The sequence below is a fragment of the Acartia tonsa genome, chromosome 8 (genome assembly GCF_053477335.1).
Source record: "Acartia tonsa isolate MP-2025a chromosome 8, ASM5347733v1, whole genome shotgun sequence".
Lineage (NCBI taxonomy): Eukaryota > Metazoa > Arthropoda > Copepoda > Calanoida > Acartiidae > Acartia > Acartia tonsa.
Genome location: NC_137267.1, coordinates 35,774,365 through 35,801,313, shown reverse-complemented (window position 1 = coordinate 35,801,313; position 26,949 = coordinate 35,774,365). Strand labels below are relative to the sequence as shown.

Here is a 26,949-nt window from a genome sequence, read left to right as displayed (position 1 = left end):
AAAGTGGCTCCAAGTTTTTTTAGTTTGAGGGAGATTAGAGGTTTCAAAGGTTTTAGAGGGGCAATCCAAAGAATTTTTAAAAATATTAAGGGAGGTACAATGAGGATTTTCAGAGTTTGAGGGGGAAACATACACATAGATAGATAAATAGATTCATGGTTAATAGATTTCTTGATAGATGGATAGATAAATAGATTCATTGTTAAAAAATTTTCTTGATAGATGGATAGATAAATAGACAAACAATAGGATTAAATCGTGTCGGATATTGCCTTTGCAAAAGGATTTTCTTCCTATGGATAAATAAAGGGACACTCCAGGGGTTGAATATGTTAACAAGAATTATAATTTCTAATCCTTAATCCCTTAATCTAAGGGACATTGGACTGTAAATCTTACTATTGACAAAAGCATTATGATCGTGTTCTCTTAAACGTTGGCTTTAAAACTTTTATGAAATCTTTAGTGTGTACTATCAAATATTTTTCACCAATAATTTTTACCTAATAATTTTGTTTATCGTAACTGGGGGTATACATTATTTTAATGTCCGTTTGTCCCTTAAGATCCCTAACTATAAATGAAAAGCACTAAGCGCAGAGTTACTCTTTAATATATAATAAGTATACACAAACAAGAGTATTAACAAACTTATAATTATTATTACATATATTGTATATGTATGTACAAATATATATTATATTAACACGCAAAGTGTGTTATATCATGTTTTCAATCCGTCACTTCATTCAGAAGTATTTCAAATAAATCCAGACTGATAAACATTAAGAAATAGAATATTGTTTTGCATGAATTTTACTTTCCCTCAAATTGCCTTTCGTGCACTTAATCCTCCACCCTTATTATTGAAATCCAGTAATAAGAATGAGGGGAGGGTGATTTTTATCCCTATACTGAAACTCTTCGGAAAGCCTTTATCATGCGAGGGAGTGTAGGCGGAGAGCCTTTATCATGCGAGAGTGTAGAGGCGCCGAATTTTATTCAATGTCTCAGTTTTTAGATGTTATGGATATTGTATTTCTTGTTATAGATTATAATGTAGTATATTGTTCAATAATAGGTTGTATCATGCAAGAAGCAAGTAGCAGCATCTAAATGGGAATTTAAGGAAAGGTTAGAAAACGAATAACGTTATTTTAGGCCCGGTAGAATTGTCTCATCGATTTGAAATTCTATATTTTGATTTCTGTAATATTTAGGATTACGATACCATATGTCCACACAGTACCTTCGAAGGTGCTTTGACTTTAGTGTCAGAACCTAAATTGGGACATAGTGCATTTCATTACCCTAGGTTAGGTAACTTCATTTCACTTTTCAATAAAATCTAAAATGCAGCGGTTTTTGAGAAAATTAGATTTAAAAATTTCAAGTTCAATTTTCACCCACTAGGAGCTACCGCATAACCATGACAAGAAAAGCAAAGATTATTTATTTAAAATTTTGAACAACTTTGCTTTTATAAAGTCAGTCATAAAACCTCTCTATATATGATTTATTTAAGGCTGAATTTCCGTGACCTTAGCAAAACAATTGATAAAAATGGCCATTAATTAACTCACTTCAGGAGTGGTTTTATGAAGAACTTTATAAAAGCAAAGTTGTTCAAAATTTTAAATAAATAATCTTTGCTTTTCTTGTCATTTATATCTTATTTGTAAAGCGTAGATTCTCCATCTTGCAGTTCATTTAAGAATTCTTTCCTCTAGTTTGTATTCATTTTGTATTCCCAGTATATCGTCTAACGCACCTAATTTCGAAGCCTTTTCGTTAATTATCCTTGTCGAACGATACGTATAATTTACTTCTATTCATAATATTGCAAAATCTTGGTGTAGAAGATATAAACAGTAATAGTTAAATACACTAAACTCTGACCTTACATTTAAAATAAGGCAAAATCTTTTAAGAATGTAAAACAAACACATAAATTTGTGGGGAAAAAACAATTCAAAATTTTAAAGTTTTAATTATTTATTATTTATAGAAGACCATTTGGTTTGCAGACATGTAAACAATTGACTCGCATAACTTTTAAAATTGCTTCAGGCTTATAAAAACTTTAATTAAATTTAAATTAAAGTAATTATGCTAATATACTTTATTTTTATTATAAATGTAATAAAATGCAACATAATACAAACAAACAATAAGCATACATAAATCAATAAACAGTTTAATTAATTAATACTTTTTAGACATTTTCTATTTAAAAAGGAAAATTTTATCAAAAAAGAATTCCTTTAATTGTATGGATGTATGTAAAAATTATAGGATAATATTATATTTAACATTTAATCTGTGTATGTTATAGTTCTATGTAATACAATTTGATATTTAATACTGTTTTTAAAAAAGATCAATAAGGTTAAAATTATCGATATAGACCGGATCACGGAAAGAAAATGAAGTAGCGTCTTTCGTTGTATTATCACAGTAGCTTTTGACAGGATATTTTCGTTTAGGTTAATGATATTCATTGCCCCGCAGGGTTAGTGTCCCCTACAAGGGCAAATTATAGGAGAAAAGCTACTGTGAAAATACGACGAAACCCGCTAATTTGTTTTCTTTCTCATGATCCAAAAAAACTTTGCTTTCTAAAGAAAAAAATTTTCTTTCACGTCTTAACTGTACAGAAAAGGTTGAAGGTCTCGTATAATACAAGTAAATTTTTAATAGTATTTTGTGATTATTATAAATACGCTTTTTTTCATATACGCGGACAACTAAGCGAAGAATCCATAGATGAAACTCGCCAGACACATTACTCCAACCGCGCAGACGTTCGTTATTCTGAAATATTTAATTATCGCATCGTATTAAATACAGCTTTCCGCAGATATTATTATTATTAAGGTTTTTGGATCTGAAGGGCAGAAGGCCCAGGCTAACAAAACTGGCATTTATTCTATGATTTTTATAATATTCGTGGAAAATTGACTTCTATTCCTATGCCATACATGATTTTTCAGTATGGCTGAGAACCGGTTCTGATCCATCGTATAATTATCGATTTTGAAGCCATACTGAAAAAAAGATTTTATAAAAAAATAACCAAGAACGGGAAAATATGAAATAAGTGCTGCATGTTCATCTTTAATAAAAGCGAAGCTTTTCTATAATTAGGGTCGGTCCGTTATTAGGCCAACGTTTTTTATTTATTGGCTTAACTTCTTTGAGGATTTTAGTAAATTTGTATTGGTTGGTTTATTTAGTTGGGTGTTTAAACGTTTCTACCACTAATTTTAATCTACAGAAAGGGTCATTTTCTTATCCCTTTAGATCCCTGGAGTTCTGTTAGAATTTCAACTATTCAAAGGTATACTTCAAAATATGCAAAATTTGTAATTTTTAAAGCATTGTTTCAAACATAATTTCTTAGTAATCTTTTCAATGGAATAGGCAAGAATAAAGTTATACTGATATAATATAATTTCGTTCTTACATGTTAATAAAATTTGTATAGCTCTTTATAGTTGCCTTAAAAATGGGTTAAATTTAAAAACTTTTGGCCGAAGTATCCCAAATGACGTCGTATTAGAATAGTCCACAATACTTCGGCCAAAAGTTTTTTTTTTAATTTATTCCCATTTTTAAAGACATTATAAAGAGCTTCAAAATTTGTTTTCGTAAAATTATAAAAAGATGCTTAAAGAACTTTTTGTTTGATTAAAGAGATAATACACCATCAATAGTATACCTTATTTTCACATGAATCATTGTAAGACCTATACACGTCTAAAACTACGCTCAGAAATTTCAATTGTGGATAGATGAACAAACCCAAAATAAAAATAAGTCTTTTTTAGTAGCGGAGATAATCTATAACTAGAGTAGGTTCGTCTGTATATCCCTCTGTTACAACGTCAAATTACTTGACAAGGTTTTGTAGTATTTTTTATTTGCAGCTTATTCAATTATTAATGTTTTTTTGTAATTTTACCAACTTCCAGTTTTTTTAGATTACATTTTACTGTTTTTTATCCAGGCTGTAGTTAATTTCCAATGCTGGGCATAATTGTCATTAATCTTTTCTAAGTTTTCAATTTCACCTTTTCAAATTGGACGTTATTGTCATTGTATCTATGTCTTTATTCCTGAAGTTTAGTTCTTAGAATTTTGAGTAATCTTTTCAAATGAACAAATTCATTATTTATTGTTGTTGGAATATTTTAAGATTTTCAGTATTATATTCAAAATTAAATTCTTTATTCAGGAATTTTATTTAAAGATTTCCTTGAATTAAATCAAAATGAATAATCTATCATGAGTAAAGGTATAAATTTTGCTTCTATCTAATATACTAGCGGCTACGCACCTACATACGGGCTCTATATTTAAAAAGGGGTAAAAATAGCCAAACCCATCCTAAGGTTTAATTCTAAAAATAAAAAAACAGAAAATTATGGTAGGTCCTATATGAAACTTCCCTTGAAGGAAGAACTCAATCAGTTTTGTAGTTATTAAGATTTTAAGCTTTAAATAAAAAAAAAACAACACTACTCTATATAATAAGATAAATTAATCTTCCATTTTCCTCACCCTGTTTCAAGTAACAACTGGAATGTACCACAAACACGAATGTTAAGGGATAAGACAATCGACAATAAATGAATGTAATTAACCAATTTGATAATCAAAATGATCCATTCATAGTTCAAAATTATTGGTTGAATAGTTTTGACAGAACTAGTTTTGATCAAAAAAAATAAAAATTTGAGCCAACAAATAAGATAACTTGGTTAAAAAACTTTAGGTAACAAGTGTAACTTTCAGTCTAATGTACTACCTTCTCGTCTATCTCTCCCAGACCAGAAAGGAATCTTTAATGATAAGACAAAACTGATGCACATCCCCAATTATGATAAGCAACATTTCCCATTGATTAAATATTTTGTTTCATGGAAAAGTTTGGGCACTGCTAGTTTTTCAGTATAGCTTCGAAACCTATTAATATTCAGTGGATTAGAACCGGTTTTCTGCAATACTGAAAAATCATGTATAGCATCATATCTCAGACAATTTTCCAAGAATATTAAACTCAAAATCATAAAAATTGGCCCCTCAGGGCTTAAAAAAAGTTTCAATCTAAATTTTCATATTAATATCCGCAAAAAGCTTTCTATAATACGATGCAATAAATCACTATTATTTTACCAAAAAAATACCATAACAACATTAAAACTTTAGTCTTATATTGATATCATAACAACACGCAAGTTAAGACACAGCCGCTTGTCTAAAAAAAAAATGTAATATATAATATGAGATTGAAAATTATCTTAATCCAGAATGTGAAATATATAATGTAATAATGATTAATGAAAACATAGAGCATGTTTATCAAAGATAGGATATCAAAATATTCCAAAGTTTTCAATTTATTTTGATCGTTGGTTCCAAACTTTTCAACCGTTAATTTCAATCTACAGAAAAGGTAAAATTGATTGTCATTATTCGGGATTTACATCCATTGAACGTCCATTGTCTTATGCCTTGTGATCCCTGGCTTTGAATTTCTGTTTAGTATGTTTCTACAATGCAGAAAATGTTTTATGTAGAAATAAAATAATGTGCCCTTCATCGACATACAAATCTAATTAGTTAATTATGCCATCCATAACATTGATTCTTATACGTTTATTGGTCCTTTAAATTAAAAAACTTTGTCTGGAAGTCTTAATTGATGTTATTAAGTTAAAACTGAATTAGGGTCTTGGAATTCACAAAAGCATAAAATTTAATGTCTTTAGTAAGTTGAACTTACCAAAAATTGTTGTAAAAAATATTTAAAAATCAACTTTTTTAAAATGGACCTACGTACTTTCTAGTAATAATTAGTGAATTACTGAGCGTTTAAAGTCACAGCTTAATTTATCATGAATGATTATGCCAAGTTTGAAATCGATAGGGCATTACTTACTTGCTCAAATAAATGATCAAGACTATCCTAGAATAGCTTTATCAGGAAAATATGCAGGTTAGCATACACATCAGGGATCTAAAGGTATTAGACAATGGCCTATCAATAGATATTCAGTTCATCCCCAATGATGATATCAAAATTACCCCTTCTGTAGATTACAAGTAGTGGTGGAACAAAGTTTGAACAAGGAACCGACCAGTCAAAATTCAGTAAAAAATCCCTAGATGTTAAGCCAACGAATAACAAAACGTTATTTTGGGCTTTGGGACTAATGTAATGAACAGCCAAATGTCCTCTCCCTCCCTGATGTGACATCCTTTTCTCTGAGAAAAGAAATGAATCATTTTAGCTGGTTCTAAAAGTCTTACATTAATTCACTATGACAGTAGAATTCCTGTCTTATTATGCAGCTTTTGTGTTCTAACACCTCTGTATATTGTACCTTAAGTGCCAACTTAATATAGAATATGAAAGTATGGGATTTCGAGTCAGTTAATACCATAAAAAAAAATCCATGACTAGGGTGCGACTGTTCTGTGAATTTACAGTTTCTGAATGACATAAGACCCTAAACATCTCTCTTATGTTGAAGGTTAGGTGTCATTTTTACAAGATTTATGGTAACATCATTATTATAAGCCTAGCCTCTCTAAAATCTATGATATTTATTTTAGCGCCAAAAGTTTAAATTCGCAAAATACTTTTTACAACAAACTAAAAAATGTAGTTTCTTAATTTTTTAAGTCTTCAACAATCCACAGAGATCTTAGACTGTTGCCCTCCAACACTCTACATTCTCCATCCTCCACCCTGCTTGCTATCTATTTATAAACTAAACAATATTTCAAAATTGATTAAATTATAAAGTGAAAAGTGAATAAAATAAAATTAAAATCACCAAACAAGCTAACCAATGATCTAAGAAACGAATTTGCTTTGTTACAAAATCTTTTACTTCTAAATAATGTGTTAATTTAAAATGTACTAATTTAACCTACCATACTAATAAAACAATAATCATAAGTATATTTTCTCTGTATAATGTTTAATTTAATGAAATAAATATCCTAAATAATAATAAAAAATACGTTAGCTACGTTAAGTGTGCTGAAAGAAGTATAGCTTATAATAATACGAATCATCAAATACTTTGTTAAAGTCCAACTATCATTCAAATGCCTTTGTAGTATGTCCCAAGGCACAAACCTCTCAACTAACACTTTGATTGTTTGACCTTTGTCTGGAAGTAATACCTGGTAGTGCGCAGATTATTGGCCAAGACATTCCCCATACTCTTACTATTAATATCACGCCTCTGACATAGTGCAGGTACAGCTCTTGTCATATTTAGTTAAGACTAAATTTAGATTTGAATCCACTCGACGACAAGCGATGCTACTACAGTCGCTGATATCTATACCTATTCATTAATAATTTACAGATATCTAAAGTGATAAATGGCCGATAAATTGATTATGATACACGTAGATTAAAATTAGTGGTTTAAACGTTTGAACACTTAACTTAATGAAACAACCAATCTATATTCACTTAAGTCCCTAAAGTTGTTAAGCCAACGAATCAAAAAACGTTATTATAAAACTTTGGGGACTTGCCTAATAAACAGCCCATTGTCCCCTCTTTGATGATTTACCTCCTTATAGTTTTTTCTTCATAGAGGAATTCAGCTGCGTCTATAGCTTGCTGTTCAGCGCTCAATTCAGGTTCTTCAGTCTCAGCATCCATCTAGAAAAATAAAGTTATCCGAATATATTAACCCATTAATGGCGGCTGTTTTTGACGATTTTTGCCATTCCCGAGGTTTTCATGGTAACTTTTGTACGTCCAACCGGTTTTTGTCCCGATGAATTTTAATATCAAGCGGGTTTTATATTTTTGGAAATTATTGTTACGGCGCTGATAACGGGAAGGATGATAACATCCATAAAAGCGAAACTTAACAATTAAACAGAATTGACAATTTGACAAACATAGTGTGACGTAGGTACTGGTATAGAGATATATTATGAATCAATCAACAAGGATGACAACTTCCATAAAGTGATGGACGAACCAACGAACATAAATTTGTTATGAAAGTGTGGCTTAATAACAGGAAATTTTAAATCGACAAACTAACTTGATTATAAGGTGCTTCGCATATTACATTTTGCCTAATCGTCCTTAGAGTATGAATCACCATTTCAAAATAACGGTGATAAAAAATTTTCTATCTAAATATCGAAGTTCAAAACGGGCAAACGTACTTTTTGTTAACAATTATAGAGTTTGTAATCGAAAGGACAATTCTAACAAGCCTAAATTGACTATCAGGGCTTTCAATGAATGATCTTTCAAATTGATAAAAGATTCATAATATATGCATGTCATAAATAAATATAAAATTAATGTTATGTGATTACATACATATCACATATATAAATTAAACATGATTATATAAGGTCACCGTAAATACATTACATTAGAGGGTCACGAAAAAATATTCTATTATATTTTTCTTGCGGATTCGCCTCTAACCTCTAGTCGGAGTGTTTTTTTAGAAAAGAAATATAGCTATAAACCTTCCCAAAATTTCTATATAAATGAGAATTTCTATTGATCAAACCAAAAACCTTACTTCCCATATTTTCGGAATTAAGTTTATAAATTAAATATATTATTTCAAAAAGTATATGTATTATAATATCCTCAGTATTCTTTTTTTTCAATCTTCATAGATATTTTATTTATGTGCATTTTAAAGTAGAAAATTGATGACAATTAGAATTAGAATTTAATAGATAAATTTACATTTTTAAGCCAGTCTACTGAACAGTTACGCTATGGAAAAAAATACTTGTGGACAACTTTTTTTCTTCAAGAAAAAGTTTTCTTTGTTTTGTTTTTGGTTTTTGTGTTTGAAGATTCATAAAGGTCAATCGCAGGAATCTTAAGGGATAAGACAATCGACTATAAATTTATGTATATAGCCAATGGACACAACCCAATCTGTCCCGATTTTGTATCACTTTTGAAAAGTGCGATTCCTGTGACGTCATATAAAAAGGGAAGGGGGGAAGAAAATCTCTTCCCTTTTCTCCCATCTCTTTTGAAGAGATTTTCTCCCCCCCTTCCCTTTTTCTTTCCCTAAACGTATATGACGTAACCGGAATCGCACTTTTCAAAGTGATACAAAATCGGGACAGATTGGGTTGTGTCTAGCCAATGAGGATACACGTTTTTATGCCCAGTCTAAACTAAAATTATTAGTTTAAAGTTAAGGCACTGCTTTTAACCAACCATTTAAGCAAACACAGATTTAACAAAAGTTTTGGATAGCATTATAATTTACAGTTCTCTCCCTCCATGAAATTAACAAGGATGACAACATCCATAAAAGCGAAGCACTGAAACGGTAGGACAAACGGACATTAACATTTGTATAGTGTCAGAACTGAATAATCAAAATATAAATGTATAATAGTCGAACCAAAATTGTAAGTAAATTTGTTGAAAAACTGCTGGATACAGGATAATGTTTATGAACATACTTACATTTTTAGGACTTGATTATAGAGTTGCTTCGCTTATAACATTATACTTTGTTGTCCCAGGAATTAAAATACCAAAAATCAGATCAATGGGATGATTAGATCACATGAAAATTTGTTGTTAAAAAAGTAAAAAAATCGACATGTTTAAAATGGACGTACGGACATTCTGGTAATGATTAGAGAGTTGCTACGCTTTTTAAATCGTACCTAATTACTAAAGGAATCACCATGCAAAGTTTGAAATCGATAGAACAATTCTAAATTAACGAAAAGGCTATCCGTTACGGACGGACGGACCGACCCTAATTATAGAAAAGCTTCGCTTTTAAAAACCAAGAAATCTAGCCACCCCAAAGAAAAAAAATTTCACCCGTCATAAATTATGCAGCTTTTTTATTTAAACAAAAAAGGGTGTGTGGGGGGTGTAGTAAACCTTTCTATTGGAGAGAGAATCTTGTAAAATAATAAAGCAACGATTCCAGAGGGGGGAGGGGGCGCATATTACAAATATTATGCACAATTAAATATTGATGTAGTATTAAGTGCAGAAAATTATCTTCAATATATTGATAGGAGAAATATTCCAAAAACTAAAATAGTAAGGACATCATTTTATTTTTTGTTTAAAAATTTTCTATTTATGTATTATTCAAACTTAATTATAGTTCATTTTCTTAAAGTTCAATGACATAAATTTATTTCAAGAAAAATTTTCTCTACCTCTGTATAATTATATATGATTAAAAACAGAAAATTTCGATATTGGATAGGATTCCAATAAGAGATTTATTTTCAAGTATACTTACTCTATTCATATCTAATAATCTCAGAATCTTGTAGGATGTAACCAACCAATCACAAAAAAGGACAGTAAGCTTTAATACACTTTTTTTTAAAAACAGTTTTCTAAAATATATTTCTAAATTATTTAGGTAGCTATAGGTGAAAGGAACATGTGATTGTAAATTACACTGGTATCCAAAGTTTTATAACTACATTTGGCTCAAAAACGTTTGGTACTTGTGTTTTCTTTTGACTGGTTGGTCCAGGCTTTTCAACAAGTGATTCAAATCTGCTGAAGGTATAATTTTGTTTGCCATCATTTGAGAATGTTATCAATCAAAAAAGTCTATTGTCTTTTCCTTTAAGATCCCAGTGTATGAAAAGCTTAATTAACAACAGACGAACAGGGACCTAAAGAGATTAGACAATAGTCGATAAATTGATGTACATCCAATATGATGATACAAAAATTATCCATTCTGTAGATAAAAATCAGTGGTTGAAACGTTTAAACAGCCCATTGTCCCATCTCTATCTAACAGATCAATATATTTGCCTATGTTTCTGTATGTGCATGCTTCATTGTGTACCAGTCAGTACGGGTGGAATTGTGTTTTAATGTTATTAAAATTTTGGAACGCAATAGTATTACCTCTGGGCAGATTTTAGGCCATTGTGTTGGATTATTTTTTCAAAGAAGCTTAATGTTGAATTTTGGAGAGAAAAATATTAAGTTGGGAAAAGAACGTAAAACCATCTAATTATATATCATCAATCAAATATTAACAAATTTCTTCACAATATGTTTGTTTACTTTTTAAAAGAGAAGCTTTTCTACTTTTAACTTTTAAGATTTATCCCTCTGTCCGTACTTCTGCTATCGATAGCTCTAATAGTTACTTTTTATCTATTTTCACATATTTACTTATTTCTAATCAGGGCTCGGCAGCCGTGTCTCAGCCGCGTTAAAGCCTCAAATTTAAACCCACTTTTAAGCAAAAAACAAATTCCGAAAAAATAGATTGTCTGTTATAGTTTAAACATCCAGCTAAATTTTAAGTTATAAAATGACAATTTAACTTAGGCTTACAGGTGGCTTACGCGCGGCTGCCGAGCCCTGTTTCTAACATAATATGAAAACTGAAAAGCATTCCACTTTGAAATTTGCAGCATTTAATAGTACATACATCCAAACAAGTATTTATATCATTCTCAGGGAGGAAGGGAGAGGATAATGACTGATGATAAATTAATATAGAAACTGTTCAAAACAATTGACTAATACATATTTTATTACCCAGATATTGTTGCACATTATTCTATTATTCTAATTCATACCAATCGAAACTTACCTTTCTAAGATTAAAAATATATTTTATATATGATATTCGTTTCTGTTGTAAACACAGGGAGGGAGGGGTGAATGGTCTGTTTATCCCACTAGTCTCCAAAGTTTTATAATAACGTTTTTCTATTCGTTGCCTTTACAACTTTGGGGACTTTAAGTGTAACTTGATTGGTTGCTTCATGAAGTTGAGTGTCTAAACATTTCAGCCACAAAAGGGGTAATTTTATGTAACATCATTGGAGATACAAATCAATTTATCGGTCATTGTCTTATCCCTGAGATTCCTGGTTAAAGGGATTATTTTTTTATGTCATACAATAAAAATACTTTCTCTTTCCTTTTCTTATCTTTTTTTGCTAATGAAAATAGTATCATATAAAGGTTCCAGTATTAAGACAAGTATTTTGGGTATTACTTAAAATCTATAAAATAGCACCTTTTTATATTTTGGAAATCCTATTTCCTTGGGTAGTTTTGTGAGTGTGTGTAAGATGTCGAAAACAGTTTGAATATTAGGTATAGAAATTTAAGGCCATATTTAATGCAATAATAAAGTTAATTTTAAAGCAACAACCCCAAAATATTACTGTTTTCCATCAATTGACTTATTGGTCACAAATAACCCCCCCACCTCTTATTTTGGATGAATTTAAAACAAGGAAGGGGGTGTACTTCTTCGTCAGGTCAGGAAGGTTATGTTAAATTGGTACTGGGTGTTCCTAAAGCGTTAGGTACAGTGGAAAATACTTTTAAAATAATATTGGGGGGTTCAGGGGCGCCCAAGCTTTTTATTTTGGGGGGGGTAAAAATTTGTGAAGGGGGGGGGGTAATTCGTGTTTGGGGGGGTAAAATGGCGCGCGAAGCGCGCCGCAAATTTTTTTTACCCCCCCCTAAATTTTTACCCCGGGGGTAAAATTTGCTTGGGGGGGGGTAATTACCCCCCCTGAAATCTGTTGGCAGGGGTAAATTTAGTTTACCCTCCCCCAAAATTTACCCCCGGGGTAAAATTTTTGGGGGGGGTAATTTAAATTTTATTAAATATATAGTATTAAAAATGCGCGCGAAGCGCGCAAAATTTTTTTTATTAGAGATTTTTTATTTTTTTTTTTGGGGGGGGGGGTATTTACCCCCCCAAAATTGTTTGGGGGGGGGGTAAATACCCCCTCCTAAATGGTTAGGGGTGCCTACGGCACCCCCAGGGTAGGGGTAAATTCTAAATGGGGGGGGTAATCGCCCCCCCCTTGGACGTCTATGAGGGGGTTTCCAATAATCGACCAACACTTGTGGAAAAGAACTAAAAAATGTATTTTAAAGTTTGAAACCATTATGTATTCACATGTCTATTGGGTATTGTTTTAGTAAATACAATAATATTGCTGAACGATAGGTTTATAATTAATTACATGGAAAACTATAAATAGAATCACAACGCCAGCGTGAAAAAAGTAATGTGCAGTGTTGATTGGAACATTCTATCAACTCTTAATAATATGTTTGTCAAATTCTGTTGATGTACTGAAGTTGTGATAGTAAAATTGAATTCAGTTATCATATACAACTTGTACAGGCTACCCTCAGGCGGTTTCCCTTAAGGCGCCTAGTCGAGCAAGATGTGTTTTTTTTAACAGACTATTCACTTAAAGAGTTGTCATGCTCAACAAAGTAAAGTGTGTTTCTATTAATTGTTTTTCTTCGAATAAATTCCAAAATTAGACTTTCTGCAAGCAATTAATCTGCTCTTAATAATATTACGTAATCAAAGTTTTTTTTCTTCATAAAATATTATTACTAAATGACTTAGGATTTTATTTTTTTTGTTAAAATTGATTTTGTTTCTTTATTCGTACTTTTAATAAGATTAAATTTTATAATTTGATTGCAATAGATTCTTTGATAGTGAGGTTCTCAGACACTTGTTTTAAAGCTACTAGTTAGCATGAAATAGAATAAATTTTCTTTTCTCAAGCAATTTCGAACTATTATTATGGTAAAAAAAACCTATAGTGGAACTACATAAAACATAGGTAAATTTGGTTTAGCGTTTTCAACTTGTTGTAACATATAATTTGTATTTAATATAAATGTTCACAGTTATAGAATCTCGACTACAAAGATTTTTTTATCCAATCTTGACAAGTGAGGTATTTTTGGAAAGAGGAATATACATAGAAAACGCCTATGTAAATTAGAAAATCCGCAGAAATCATATTTGCAAGTTATTTGCAAAAATCTGCAATTTAATTTGCAAAATTAATTTCATGCCTTAAATGACTTATTTAGAAAAAAATCTTTTATGAAATGTGTTTATCTATAAGTTTAGAACATACTTAAGGCAAAAAAAATTTCTTTAGTGTTACTTTTTTCACCTTATATATGAAAAAAGTAGTTTCTCACAATTTATGATAAAAAAAAGTTATAGGAATAAAAATAATGTTTTTTCTTGATGTAAACACAATAATTGGCATAAAATCTATCATCCTAAATGTAAAAATCAGATATAGACTCCTTTTTAGAGCAAATATAGAGCAAAAAGTAACCAAGTTATTTTTGCAAAGTATGAAAATCTAAAGAAAATAGTTCTTTTTGCTTTTGATATACATATCAGATAAATGTATATAAAATTAGTGATCAAAAACTATAAAACAAGTTATAACTTTTTTCAACCCTATCATTGATTAAAATGCACTTTTAGGTTTACTCATTACCAAAGTTGCACATAAAAACTCTTTTTTTAAAGTTATTAAACAAAATAAATTCAAATCAACAATTGGGCGTTTTTTATAATGCAGTAGGCCATTTTGTATTGTTTTTTTTTGGGATTTATTTTGTTTAATTACTACATAAAAAAGAGTTTTTATGCACTACTTTGGCAATTCTTAAACCTAAAAGTGCAATTTAATCAATGACAGTGTTGAAAAAACTTATAACATGTTTTAAAGTTTTTGATCACTAATTTTATATACATTTATCTGATATGTATATCAAAAGCAAAAAGAACTATTTTCTTTAGATTTTCATACTTTGCAAAAATGTCTTAGTTACTTTTTGCACTATATTGACTATAAAAAGGATTCTGTATCTGATTTTTACATTTAGGATAATAGATTTTATGCCAATTATTGTGTTTACATCAAGAAAAAACATATTTTTTGTTCCTATAACTTTTTTTATCATAAATTGTGAGAAACTGCTTTTTTCCTATATAAGGTGAAAAAAGTAACACTAAGGGAATTTTTTTTGCCTTAATTATGTTCTAAACTTATAGCTGAACATATTTCATAAAAAGATTTTTTTCTAAATCTGTCATTTAAGGCATGAAATAAATTTTGCAAATTAACATTGCAGATTTTTGCAAATAACTTGCAAATGTGATTTCTGTTGATTTTCTAATTTACATAGGCGTTTTCTATGTATATTCTTCTTTCCAAAAATACCTCACTTGTCAAGATTGGATAAAAAATCTTTGTGGTCGAGATTCCATAACTGTGTGTTATATATATTTGAACAAACAATAAGAACTATAATTTATATTTCAAAAGCTAATAATAGAACAAAGTGTAATTATATCAGAGGGGGTAACGGACATTTATCTTTTTTTTGTTGGCTTAACAACTTTGGGGTCTTTTAATGAATTTCAATTAGATGGCATATTTAGTACGATGTCCAACCGTTTTAACCACTAATTGTAATCTACAATTGGGGTAATTTTGTGTATCATCATTGGTAATGTACATTAATTCATTGGTCATTGTCTTATCATTTTACATCCCTGTGTTTTTGTAAATAGCTGATGTGACCGAGTTTTAAGTGTAATTTTTATTGCCTCATTTAATTACAGTAAAAAACTTAAGAAATCAAGAGCAAGCTCATTATTTCTAATTTTAAACGATACAAGGACAATTATTTCCATATGTAGCTAAGCAAAAAACTGGCGAAGGAAGGCCTTCCCATATTCAAATTTATGGGGCTTTTTGTTGACACACACCAACCGCACATCAGTACTTTTTACAAAAACTGATATATTAAAGTAATAGCAGCACTGCCCCTAGCTTCTATGTAGTCTAAACCATCCCAAGATCTATGCCTCAATCAATTCAGTGGTTAGCGAAATTCTTCGGTACACACAGACAGACACAGATCCTGTTACTTTAGTATACGGATAAGGTATAGACTATCCTCGCAACTATAAAATTTACCTTGGGTAGACAGCAAACGTAGGAAACAACTTTGTTCATGGTTGTTGGAGAATTTGTACCTGAAAAAAATACAATTTCAACTTTTTTTGCTTTTTTAGCGAAGAGACCAAAAATGCAGGTTAGCTTCGCATTAATAATAGTGTTTTTCTTGTACAAAATTTGAATGTTGTATAAACTTTAATATAGGATTCCTCCCCCATAATACATAAGGGGAGGAATCTGTCATGTATTCCACTAACCCACCATAACCGCGGGAATTAAACATGTAAAAGTATCCTCTGAACTTTACCCCTGAATTATAATTTTAAAAGGATGTTAGGAAAGATGTTTACATTGGTTTATATTATTATAAAAGTATCAGGATGTTTGTTAATCTATACCAAAAGATTTCTCTGACTGCTGCACCTTTCTCCTATACAATAAAGGTACTGGGAGATATTAATTGATTTCATGGAGAGTACCACCAGCCTCTTAAGATAAATCACCAATAGTAAAAACACCTCCAAAAAATAAACTTATTTTTTCTTTTTAAATTAAACTTAATGTTATGAATTGACTACAAATTTCACCTTTCTCTTTAAAATGACCGTAGACACATTCTAAAATAATTCGTAATAATTAAGGTCTTTCATAAATGCTGAAAATTGCCTGGTGCCTATAAAAAAAATTGACGTCATATAATACCAATGACCAATGATAGACCAGTGTACATTTTATTTGACCAATGGTAAAATGTATACTGGCCTATCATTGGTTATTTGTATTGTATAACGTCATTTTATATAGGAACTTTAAGTTGCTTCCTGCTGCGCTACTTAAGGAGAAACAAACAACTATAAAAAAAATAATAAAAGTACATTATAAATTATAATATTCATATCATTATTTTTAAGTGGCACAAGCTTACATAATTGTTATTAAAAATACACTTAAATACCACTTATAAATTTATTTTTACTTTAATTAGGTATGAAAATAAGAAATCTAAAAATAATGCTTTGGATAAAGTTTTCTATTTTATTAAAATTCATGAAAAACTAGGAAGATTACGTTTAATAGCCGATGTACATTGTAAAAATAGATGTTTGAATGATTTGATTAAGATTTCTAATTTTCAAATGAAGTATAACGTCAGAGCAGGTTTTAGTCTATTTGGCGGAAGGTATTAAACCCCATACCCGCCCCCCCCTAGATATACCACACTTTTCTGGGATCTTGCTGAGTCAAGTATCAACTGTTGGGAATATTTAAGGATGACTCCATGCAAAATTTGAGCCGGATCCGGCCAAAACCGGCCGTGAATTTTATGAAAAACCGGTTTTTTCCGGTTTTTAAGGGGTATCTGTAAATCGATTCAGCTGGAGCAAAACTGGTTGGAGGTACAAAAAATTTTACTTCACATGAAATTTAGCCAATGCAATTGCCTACAAAAATGTACTTCATCATAAACTTGATTGGACAACTCTTTCCCCTCCTAAATGTCCATTAAAACCTCGGAAACGGCAAAAATCGCCAAAAATCACGCCTTCGGCGGCGAATAACGGCTAAACGGTCAGCTGGAGGCGAATGAAACATAAATAAAGAAATGTCCGCCTCAAAAAATTGTTCAATATCAAAGAGATGCTTGAAGTCTCTAAAACGACTCCTTCCCCTCCTTTAAGGGGATAAACTGAAAAAACGTGATTTTCAAAAGTATGCCCACTTCGTGGGTGTGAGGGCACTGAACCCGTCACCCCAGGGTCACCAAATATAAAGTCTACGCGGCCCACAATGCTGAATTTTCACCAAGTGAAAGTCTTGTGTCAATATCTCTTATGAGAAAAAAGTTATTAATTAATTAAAATTTCAAATTGGATTTTTTGATGGATTTATTTGATGAAATGACAGGCTGGTCAATTTTTAGGCCATTTTTTGCGGTTATTGGGCTGTCACGCCCAAACGGTTTGAGATAATCTCACGGGACCTTTTGCCCGACCTAAGTCTGGTTATTTGTGAGGTCTAAGAAAAAAAAATCCCGGATTGGATGAAGCACACCGTCGCTGTGCGCCGTCAAAAATCGCTGGTTGGCTCATTTTGCCCTCTCAAACCCTCACCTCGTGCCATTTTTCTGTGTAAAGATTATAATTATAATCTTTTGCATAAGTCTGATTTTTTTTCCTAGACCTCACAAATAACCAGACTTAGGTTGGGCAAAAGGTCCCGTGAGATTATATCAAACCGTTTGGACGTGACAGCCCAAAAACCGCAAAAAATGGCCTAAAAATTGACCAGCCTGTCATTTCATCAAAGAAATCCATCAAAAAATCACAATTTGAAATTTTAATTAATTAATAACTTTTTTCTCATAAGAGATATTGACACAAGACTTTCACTTGGTGAAAATACAGCATTGTGGGCCGCGTAGACTTTATATTTGGTGACCCTGGGGTGACGGGTTCAGTGCCCCCCACACCCACGAAGTGGGCATACTTTTGAAAATCACGTTTTTTCAGTTTTTCCCCTAAAGGAGGGGAAGGAGTCGTTTTAGAGACTTCAAGCATCTCTTTGATATTGAACAACTTTTTGAGGCGGACATTTCTTTATTTATGTTTCATTCGCCTCCGGCTGACCGTTTAGCCGTTATTCGCCGCCGAAGGCGTGATTTTTGGCGATTTTTGCCGTTTCCGAGGTTTTAATGGACATTTAGGAGGGGAAAGAGTTGTCCAATCAAGTTTATGATGAAGTACATTTTTGTAGGCAATTGCATTGGCTAAATTTCATGTGAAGTAAAATTTTTTGTACCTCCAACCAGTTTTGCTCCAGCTGAATCGATTTACAGATACCCCTTAAAAACCGGAAAAAACCGGTTTTTCATAAAATTCACGGCCGGTTTTGGCCGGATCCGGCTCAAATTTTGCATGGAGTCATCCTTTGATATTCCCAACAGTTGATACTTGACTCAGCAAGATCCCAGAAAAGTGTGGTATATCTACCCCCCCCCCCTTAAAAAAAAAATATAAATCGTTTTAGATTTTAATGACCTCCCCTCCGATGACAAACGAAATTATCCCTTTAATGGAGTAAAATTATTGGTTAAAAAGTTTGGATACTAATAGTTTGAACCAACCTATCAATGCAAGGGATCTCAAGGGATAAGAAATTAAATGATAAATATAAAGAGCCTCATTGATGATAAACAAAATACCCCTTTTATAAATTAAAATTGGTGGGTGAAAACTTTGGACACTACTTGTTGAATCAAACCTATCAGCATTTAATAAAAGTATCCATTGTTTTCAGCCAGCGAATGAGAGAGCTTGTTTATAAGTCTTTTCGTGTAATAATAATAAATTACAAGAAAAGAACGTAAAACGTAGAACAAAAATAACTTGTAGAGTAGTTTCCCTGCTAAGATAAAATCTAAATATAAAGATTATTTCGAATTAATATGTAACTTTGTAAAATATAGAACATTACAGAACAAGGATGATATCATCTATAAGTAGCGAAACTCTTAAATAAAAGGACAAATGAATATTAACACTTGTAGAGTGGCCGAACTGAATAAGCAGAATACTAATGCATAAGCCTACACAAAATTGTAAGTAAATTTGCTGCAAAACTTCTTGAATAAAGGATTTTGTTTGACATACTTACATTTTAAAGACTTGATTATAAAGAAAAAAAGTAAAAAATCAGCTTGTTTTAAATGGACGTAGGACTTTCTGGTAATAATTATAGAGCTGCTACGCTAGAGTTGATAGGACAATTATAACCAGTTCAAATTAAAACGTAAAGATCTAACTATCACGGACGGATGCAACGACCCTTATTAAAGAAAAATTTGCTTTCAAAAATTTATAATCTTTTTAAAAAATACTTAATGACTTTCCCTCCGATGATACATAAAAGTAGAACTTCCATGGATTAAAATTTCTGAACATATAGATCATTATAGAGCAAGGATGACATCATCCATAAATAGCCTAGAACAAATATCATGGATGGACAAGCAGATAAAATGAGTTATAAAGCAGACGTTCAATTGTCATAAAAAATGCTAGGAGAGAACATTCCATTATTCAAAGAAAATCACGAAACATTTAAAAAGAAATAAGCATATTTGTCTTTTTGAGATTGACCGACAAACTGACGGGACAAATAAATTTTGTATTGGATGCTCATTTAAATCTTCAGCTGTCTATCTTATGTAGCAGTCAAGAAAATCAGGTTAACCTCATAGCGATACGGACGAACAGCAAAATCGTTATAGAGTAGCTTCGCTAGTCAAAAATAGATAAGAGCGTTCAATATTATAAAAAAGTAACCCTACATTTTAAAATTTATAATGATTGCTTATTTTAGACAAATGCAAAAACAATTTTAGAAGCTCCTAATAGTGTCTATAGAAATGATTTCATACATTACAAATGACTAATGTTAGGCCAATACACAGGCTTCCAATTTCACAGCAGCTGCGCTACGAAGAATAACAATACCTTCGTTTCTATTCTTTTCTACTTTTTCTTCCTCATTATGTAGACTTTCTCTTACTTCTGTGCTGTATCTAAAAATATAATTGGTATTTCATTGCATATCATAATCACAAAAATTTAAGAATCTTTATGATAAAGTAAAAGGATCTGTCCGTCTATGTGTGTGTGTGCCAAAGGATCTTGCCCTCCACTAAACCGATATGATTCTTCTTTCCAGGGTAGCTTTTTCATCAATAGGTCCTGGATAGGTTTATAACTATTTTTGGGGATGGCATTACCAACCTTGCATGAAAAATCGCCCATTGAAGAAATTACCACCCCCCCCCCTCTCCCCCCAAAAAAACTTCGGGTATTGTCCTTTCCACGACATCCCTCCATAAGGAGCGATTAGTCGTATTTTTAAAATGGCTTTTTATAGGTTATTTTAGGTTAGGTTAGGTTATATTAAGTTAGGTGATTGCCCCACAGGGTTAGGTAATTGGCCCCGCAGGTTTAGAGCCCCCCGCAGGGGCTAGAAATAGGAGAAAAGCTACCGTGAAAAATACGAAGAATCGCTCCTTATGGAGGGATGTCGTGGAAAGGACTATACCCAAAACTTCTTCACACTTCTAGGTCTCAAGACAGTTTTTTTTATCGAGTTTTACTTTTAAAAATAAATCTAAATGACTTTTCCAATTGAAACACTGTTAGATTCGTAATAACAGTTTATTTTTCATTTTTTCTATAAAATATAAGTTGAATGTACGTGCAATTGTTAAAACCTAAACAAGTTTACATAAAAACTTTTATAATAGCTACGCAGCTATGAATGATGTTTACTATCATACCTGGTCCAATATGTCAGTCTCCAAAGTTTTTCCTGAACAAAAAGTTTCCAAAATTATTTCACTTCTTCATTTAATTTAGAATATTTCATTAAAACATATTCAAATTTAGTCGTGAGTTTTCTAAAGTAGCTGGATGTTTGTTTGAATATGTCAGTAATGTATATAATCTGAATGGTCCCTGCTTGTGCTTATACCAAACAACGAAATTAATTCGAAAAAAAATCACGAAACCAATATCTAGTTTTCAGTTGTCTTTGGGGGCAACACTTCGTAGAATTGAGGACCTTTTCATCTGTCCCCCAAATAACATTTTTGATTTATTTCGCTTGTTGGCTATACTTTATTCATGGAATGGTCAATAGTTTGTTGTGCAGGTTTTAGGCTATCAGGCGAAAAGAGGAAGGGTGGGATTGTAATGTAATAATAATTAACTTCTAAAAGACATACTTTTTAAACATAAACTTGAAGAGTAGAATTACCAAAATCTTTGACATTTTCTATTATCAATCTCAAAACTTCATTTTAGGGAAGAATGTTCATTATTCATTTTTTTATTTTAATTAAAAATGATCTTTTAATCCTTACCAAAATATCATGGAAAAAATGAAAAGTATATTAAGATAACAATTTAATATGGACCTTTACTATAGCAAAATCAAATATAAAAATACACCTTAAAATTTCTTTTAAGAAATAATTTTACCATTTAATTGAAATATTTAAAATCAATTGCAAAATGAATACACCTTTCTTAACTTTTACAAACTTTTATTAAACTTTACAAAAAAATGAATACTTCTTTTACGTTCAAATATGATAAATTAAAAAGTGCAAACGAACCCTGCCTTTTCTAATAAGTAGCTTTTTATCTATAAAGAATGGGGGCTTTTATTTAGTAAGTTTGGAGCGAAAAATCAACCAATCATAATTAGATAATAGCACCAAAAGACATTGATCCGACGAATAATGATAACGTTTAGTTATAAAACTTTGGGTGTAATTTTCAGTCCAATGTCTCCTCCCTCCCTGCACATAACAAACTAAATGTAGACACGTAGAGAGTTAAAGAGTAGCTGCTAAATAAAGAATGCTTACAGGGCTTGGCAGTCGCGTCTAAGTTACTTGTAAGCTGCTTATGCTCGTCTGCCAAGCCCAAAATGACAGGAATAAGGTGTAGCCAAAAAGCGAAATAATATCTGGAGGGCAGATAAAAGAGGGTCAATGTGTTGCCCCCAACGACAGCTGGAAATAACGTATAGGTTTTCGTGAATTTTTTTCAATTTAATTTCTTTGTAGGTATAAGCTGCCGAAATACTAACCTTTGGTATAGGTTCCGTGATTAGGGATACCACAGTTGCAACACAAATAACAAGAAGAAATGAGAAAGCGCCAAAATGGAGATAGTGAAACTTGTCTACCGTAGCTATTACAAACTGAGATCTAAAGGAAAAAAAGTGATTTTCCTTTTAGTGACTATCAAGCACTGGAAATATAAATAAGTAATAAGTAATAATCAAACAAACAATCACCAGTCCCTATCATTTTCAATCTGTTTTAAAACTAAGGAGGGAGTGTTTTAGTGCTCTACATTACATGGCACTTGAGGGAAACTAAGGGGGGAGTGTTTCAGTGCTCTACATTACATGGCACTTGAGGGAAACTAAGGGGGGAGTGTTTCAGTGCTCTACATTACATGGCACTTGAGGGAAACTAAGGGGGGAGTGTTTCAGTGCTCTACATTACATGGCACTTGAGGGAAACTAAGGGGGGAGTGTTTCAGTGCTCTACATTACATGGCATCTGAGAGAAACTAAGGGGGGAGTGTTTCAGTGCTCTACATTACATGACCCTTGAGGGAAACTAAGGGGGGAGTGTTTCAGTGCTCAACATTACATGGCACTTGAGGGAAACTAAGGGGGGAGTGTTTCAGTGCTCTACATTACATGGCACTTGAGGGAAACTAAGGGGGGAGTGTTTCAGTGCTCTACATTACATGGTACTTGAGGGAAACTAAGGGGGGAGTGTTTCAGTGCTCAACATTACATGGCACTTGAGGGAAACTAAGGGGGGAGTGTTTCAGTGCTCTACATTACATGGCATCTGAGGGAAACTAAGGGGGGAGTGTTTCAGTGCTCTACATTACATGGCACTTGAGGGAAACTAAGGGGGGAGTGTTTCAGTGCTCTACATTACATGGCATCTGAGGGAAACTAAGGGGGGAGTGTTTCAGTGCTCTACATTTCATGGCACTTGAGGGAAACTAAGGGGGGAGTGTTTCAGTGCTCAACATTACATGGCACTTGAGGGAAACTAAGGGGGGAGTGTTCAGTGCTCTACATTACATGGCACTTGAGGGAAACTAAGGGGGGAGTGTTTCAGTGCTCAACATTACATGGCACTTGAGGGAAACTAAGGGGGGAGTGTTTCAGTGCTCTACATTACATGGCACTTGAGGGAAACTAAGGGGGGAGTGTTTCAGTGCTCTACATTACATGGTACTTGAGGGAAACTAAGGGGGGAGTGTTTCAGTGCTCAACATTACATGGCACTTGAGGGAAACTAAGGGGGGAGTGTTTCAGTGCTCTACATTACATGGCATCTGAGGGAAACTAAGGGGGGAGTGTTTCAGTGCTCTACATTACATGGCACTTGAGGGAAACTAAGGGGGGAGTGTTTCAGTGCTCTACATTACATGGCATCTGAGGGAAACTAAGGGGGGAGTGTTTCAGTGCTCTACATTTCATGGCACTTGAGGGAAACTAAGGGGGGAGTGTTTCAGTGCTCAACATTACATGGCACTTGAGGGAAACTAAGGGGGGAGTGTTCAGTGCTCTACATTACATGGCACTTGAGGGAAACTAAGGGGGGAGTGTTTCAGTGCTCAACATTACATGGCATCTGAGGGAAACTGTCAAATAATTAGATAAAATAGATTAACTAGGATAATTATTTCCATAAGTGCTGCAGCATTAACAAGTTTAAATGAAAAAAAAAACAGTATAGTTGAGCTTTTTATTCAGTAGAATTCTAATAATTATGTTTGATCTAAAGTTTTTAAAATTCGTAAATAAACTAAAGAAGTATCAATAAAAAATGTTCTAAATTTTAGGTTAGGTTTAGGTTTGTTTACGGGTTTCACTTTAAATGAGAACCTTATCGATCCTGTGATAAGCGAGATCTTATGCTTCAAACAAACAACATCTAGCTACTTTTATATTTTAATTACCTTTCATCAATTAATCCAGAACCACAAGCCGGTGCTTTAAATCCAAATGCCAGGATAAACCTTTAATAAAAAAAACCTAAAATTTTGGAGAAAAATTATTTTTTATTAAACGTGTTTCCTCCTAAGTTGATAATACACTAATTACAAGGATGACAACATCCAAAAGTAGCACATACAAATCATGAATGGGTAAATATATGTCTAGATTAAATGTTCAGTGGTTATAAAGAAATGTAAAAGAAAGAGAGAGGTTATGTGTGATAATCAAATTAGAAAATCACTAAAACTTAAAAATATTAATACCGTAATTTGAACATGTCTGATAGATCGACGTACCTAGTAAATTGTAAGCTAGATGCTCTTTGGTATTGGCATCATCAGCAAAAAATCTTTGTTAAATTAAATAGCAGCCTAGAAAAATCACATTTTCTCTGAACTCTATACAAAAGAATTGATTTATAGAGCAGCGCCGCTTTAACTTGGAAAGATTTGTTAGGCATTGACATTGTTTATATTATGCAAGTTAATTTAGTTAAAAATAAATTTTGTTTATTAAACATGTTGTTAAAGTCAAAATACCAAGAATTAATAAGAGTAATAATCTATATATAAGAATATACGTTGATATATTGACAGAGGAAAATTTGTCGTCAATTCAGCTTACTAATGTGGACCTCAATTGTTGGTCAGTTCGATCATTCAGTAGGAGGGTAGGGGATGCAGTGAAGAGAGTGGATGAGGGGTTTCGTTATTTTAGCGAGCATCACTTTATCATAGTACATAAAACTGCTGTAACATTAAAGTAATAATATATCAATTTAACTAATGTATTTACCTAATAATTCCAATGCCAAATCCAACAATTAGTCCCCAAAAAGCACCCTAATATATAAAGTAATAGCCTGAAGTATTACTGCGTTTGTTTATTCATCTAGATATCTAAATATCAAGATATATATTTACTATATTATATATCTATGTAAAAAACTATATTTCTCTCCAATTACTTATCTTACTAGCAAACTATCTATATAACAATCTACTCATATAATTATTCAATATTCATGTGATATCTTTTCCAGTATGGCTTTGAAATTGAAATATCCACTGGTTTCGAATCGATTCTAATTTCTCAGCCTTAATGAAAAATCATGTATAGCATTATATTAGTGACAATTTTCTATGAATAATAAAATAAAGGTAAAAAAATAATACCAATTTAGTAGCACGGTCCTAAGGCCCCTCGGGGCTAACACATCTTATGATTTCTCATTTTAATATCCGCGAAAACCTAACTATAATACGATGAGAAAAATAACTATTTTTTTTTACCTGTTCATTAATTCTGTCCCAAAGAACTCCAATAACAAAAATTGCACTGATGGGCGGACACAGAAAATTTGAAACACTCTGGAATTGAAAGCATAAATATATCAGAAAATGTATGTTTATATGTTTTTCTTCATTTATAAATTTATAAGTTCGTTTGCCTGTCTCTTTGGGGGAGGGTATTATTTATTACTTTTATAATGGTGCTTTCCCTCAAAGTGCATAAGGAGCACAGGACCCCCCCCCCTTTATTCTTATATAAATTGAAAATAAAAGGAAGATTTTTCTTAATGTCTAATCCCTTTAGCCTTCAGGGCCTCTACTCAATATTACCTTATAATAAGAGCTGGATTGGGGGGGGGGGGGGGTCACCCAATAATATGTTAGATGTAAGGAGTTTCAATATTATTGTCATTTATACAGTTAAAATTCAGTTTGCCATAGATACATCCATACTTTTCTTAATGCACTGGCAAAATTGCATTCACTGTATTTTTGCTGGATGTAATGGCATTCCCCCATTCATATATGTATGTAAAAAAAATTGTTAAAAAGAAACTGCCTAATCGCTATAATAATTTTAGTTTTTGGTTTGATTAGAAGTACGAATGTACAAATCTAATATATAGAAATGCTTTGCTCTCAAAACCTTGGGATATATTTAAAGATTAGGAATGTGCAAAATTTAAATTTTATCTTCTTTTGTTTTATTACACATAATTTTTCCTTGATCCAAAATTTAGTATATCTTAAATGTGTATATTTTGTACTTTTAAGATCACAGCTATAATATAACAAGGGTATGGCCGGTTCTCAAAAGGTAGCTGTTTTTTTAATTTAAAATTAAAACACACATTTTAAAGAAAAAAGTATTTCTAATCATGACAGCCGCCTGTTATTACCTTTTTAAGCACATTAGAAAAATTTACCTGGATATAAACAAAAAGCTGTGACTCTTTGAATCCGGTAATAATGGGAACCCAAGCTATACTAACTCCTAAATTATTTAATACTTATATTTGCGATTACTTTTATTTAATGAAATCTTCCAATTTTTAACATTTACAAAACGGCCTGCTGTATTGCATCAAGATCCATGACAGATCTATATAGGAAATAAATGTCTATAAACGAGCTCAAGTTTTCCAAAGGTCAGATGTTAAAAACTCATACTGGTTCAATAATCAATAATAAACTCTCAATGACCACAACGATAAGACCCATTATTTTACTCTATAAAGAATAAATTAAATTTTTTATTTCA

The 26,949-nt window shown here is 31.8% G+C and overlaps 1 protein-coding gene across 1 annotated transcript in view; it reads right to left on the bottom strand.

The window, feature by feature from the left end:
- Positions 1 to 2,107: 2,107 nt before the first annotated feature.
- The window catches only part of LOC145326589 (sodium/glucose cotransporter 4-like), a 45,000-nt gene continuing 20,158 nt past the window's right edge, over positions 2,108 to 26,949 (bottom strand). Inside the window, exons 19-28 of the mRNA XM_080169960.1 lie at positions 26,615 to 26,682; positions 25,689 to 25,766; positions 25,192 to 25,238; positions 24,357 to 24,416; positions 22,450 to 22,570; positions 21,131 to 21,162; positions 20,307 to 20,374; positions 15,829 to 15,887; positions 7,602 to 7,693; positions 2,108 to 2,814 (exon numbers count right to left, since the gene is read on the bottom strand). Coding sequence (XP_080026086.1) covers positions 2,748 to 2,814; positions 7,602 to 7,693; positions 15,829 to 15,887; positions 20,307 to 20,374; positions 21,131 to 21,162; positions 22,450 to 22,570; positions 24,357 to 24,416; positions 25,192 to 25,238; positions 25,689 to 25,766; positions 26,615 to 26,682 — 692 coding nt within the window. The 3' untranslated portion in view covers positions 2,108 to 2,747. The remainder of the gene's footprint in view (positions 2,815 to 7,601; positions 7,694 to 15,828; positions 15,888 to 20,306; positions 20,375 to 21,130; positions 21,163 to 22,449; positions 22,571 to 24,356; positions 24,417 to 25,191; positions 25,239 to 25,688; positions 25,767 to 26,614; positions 26,683 to 26,949) is intronic.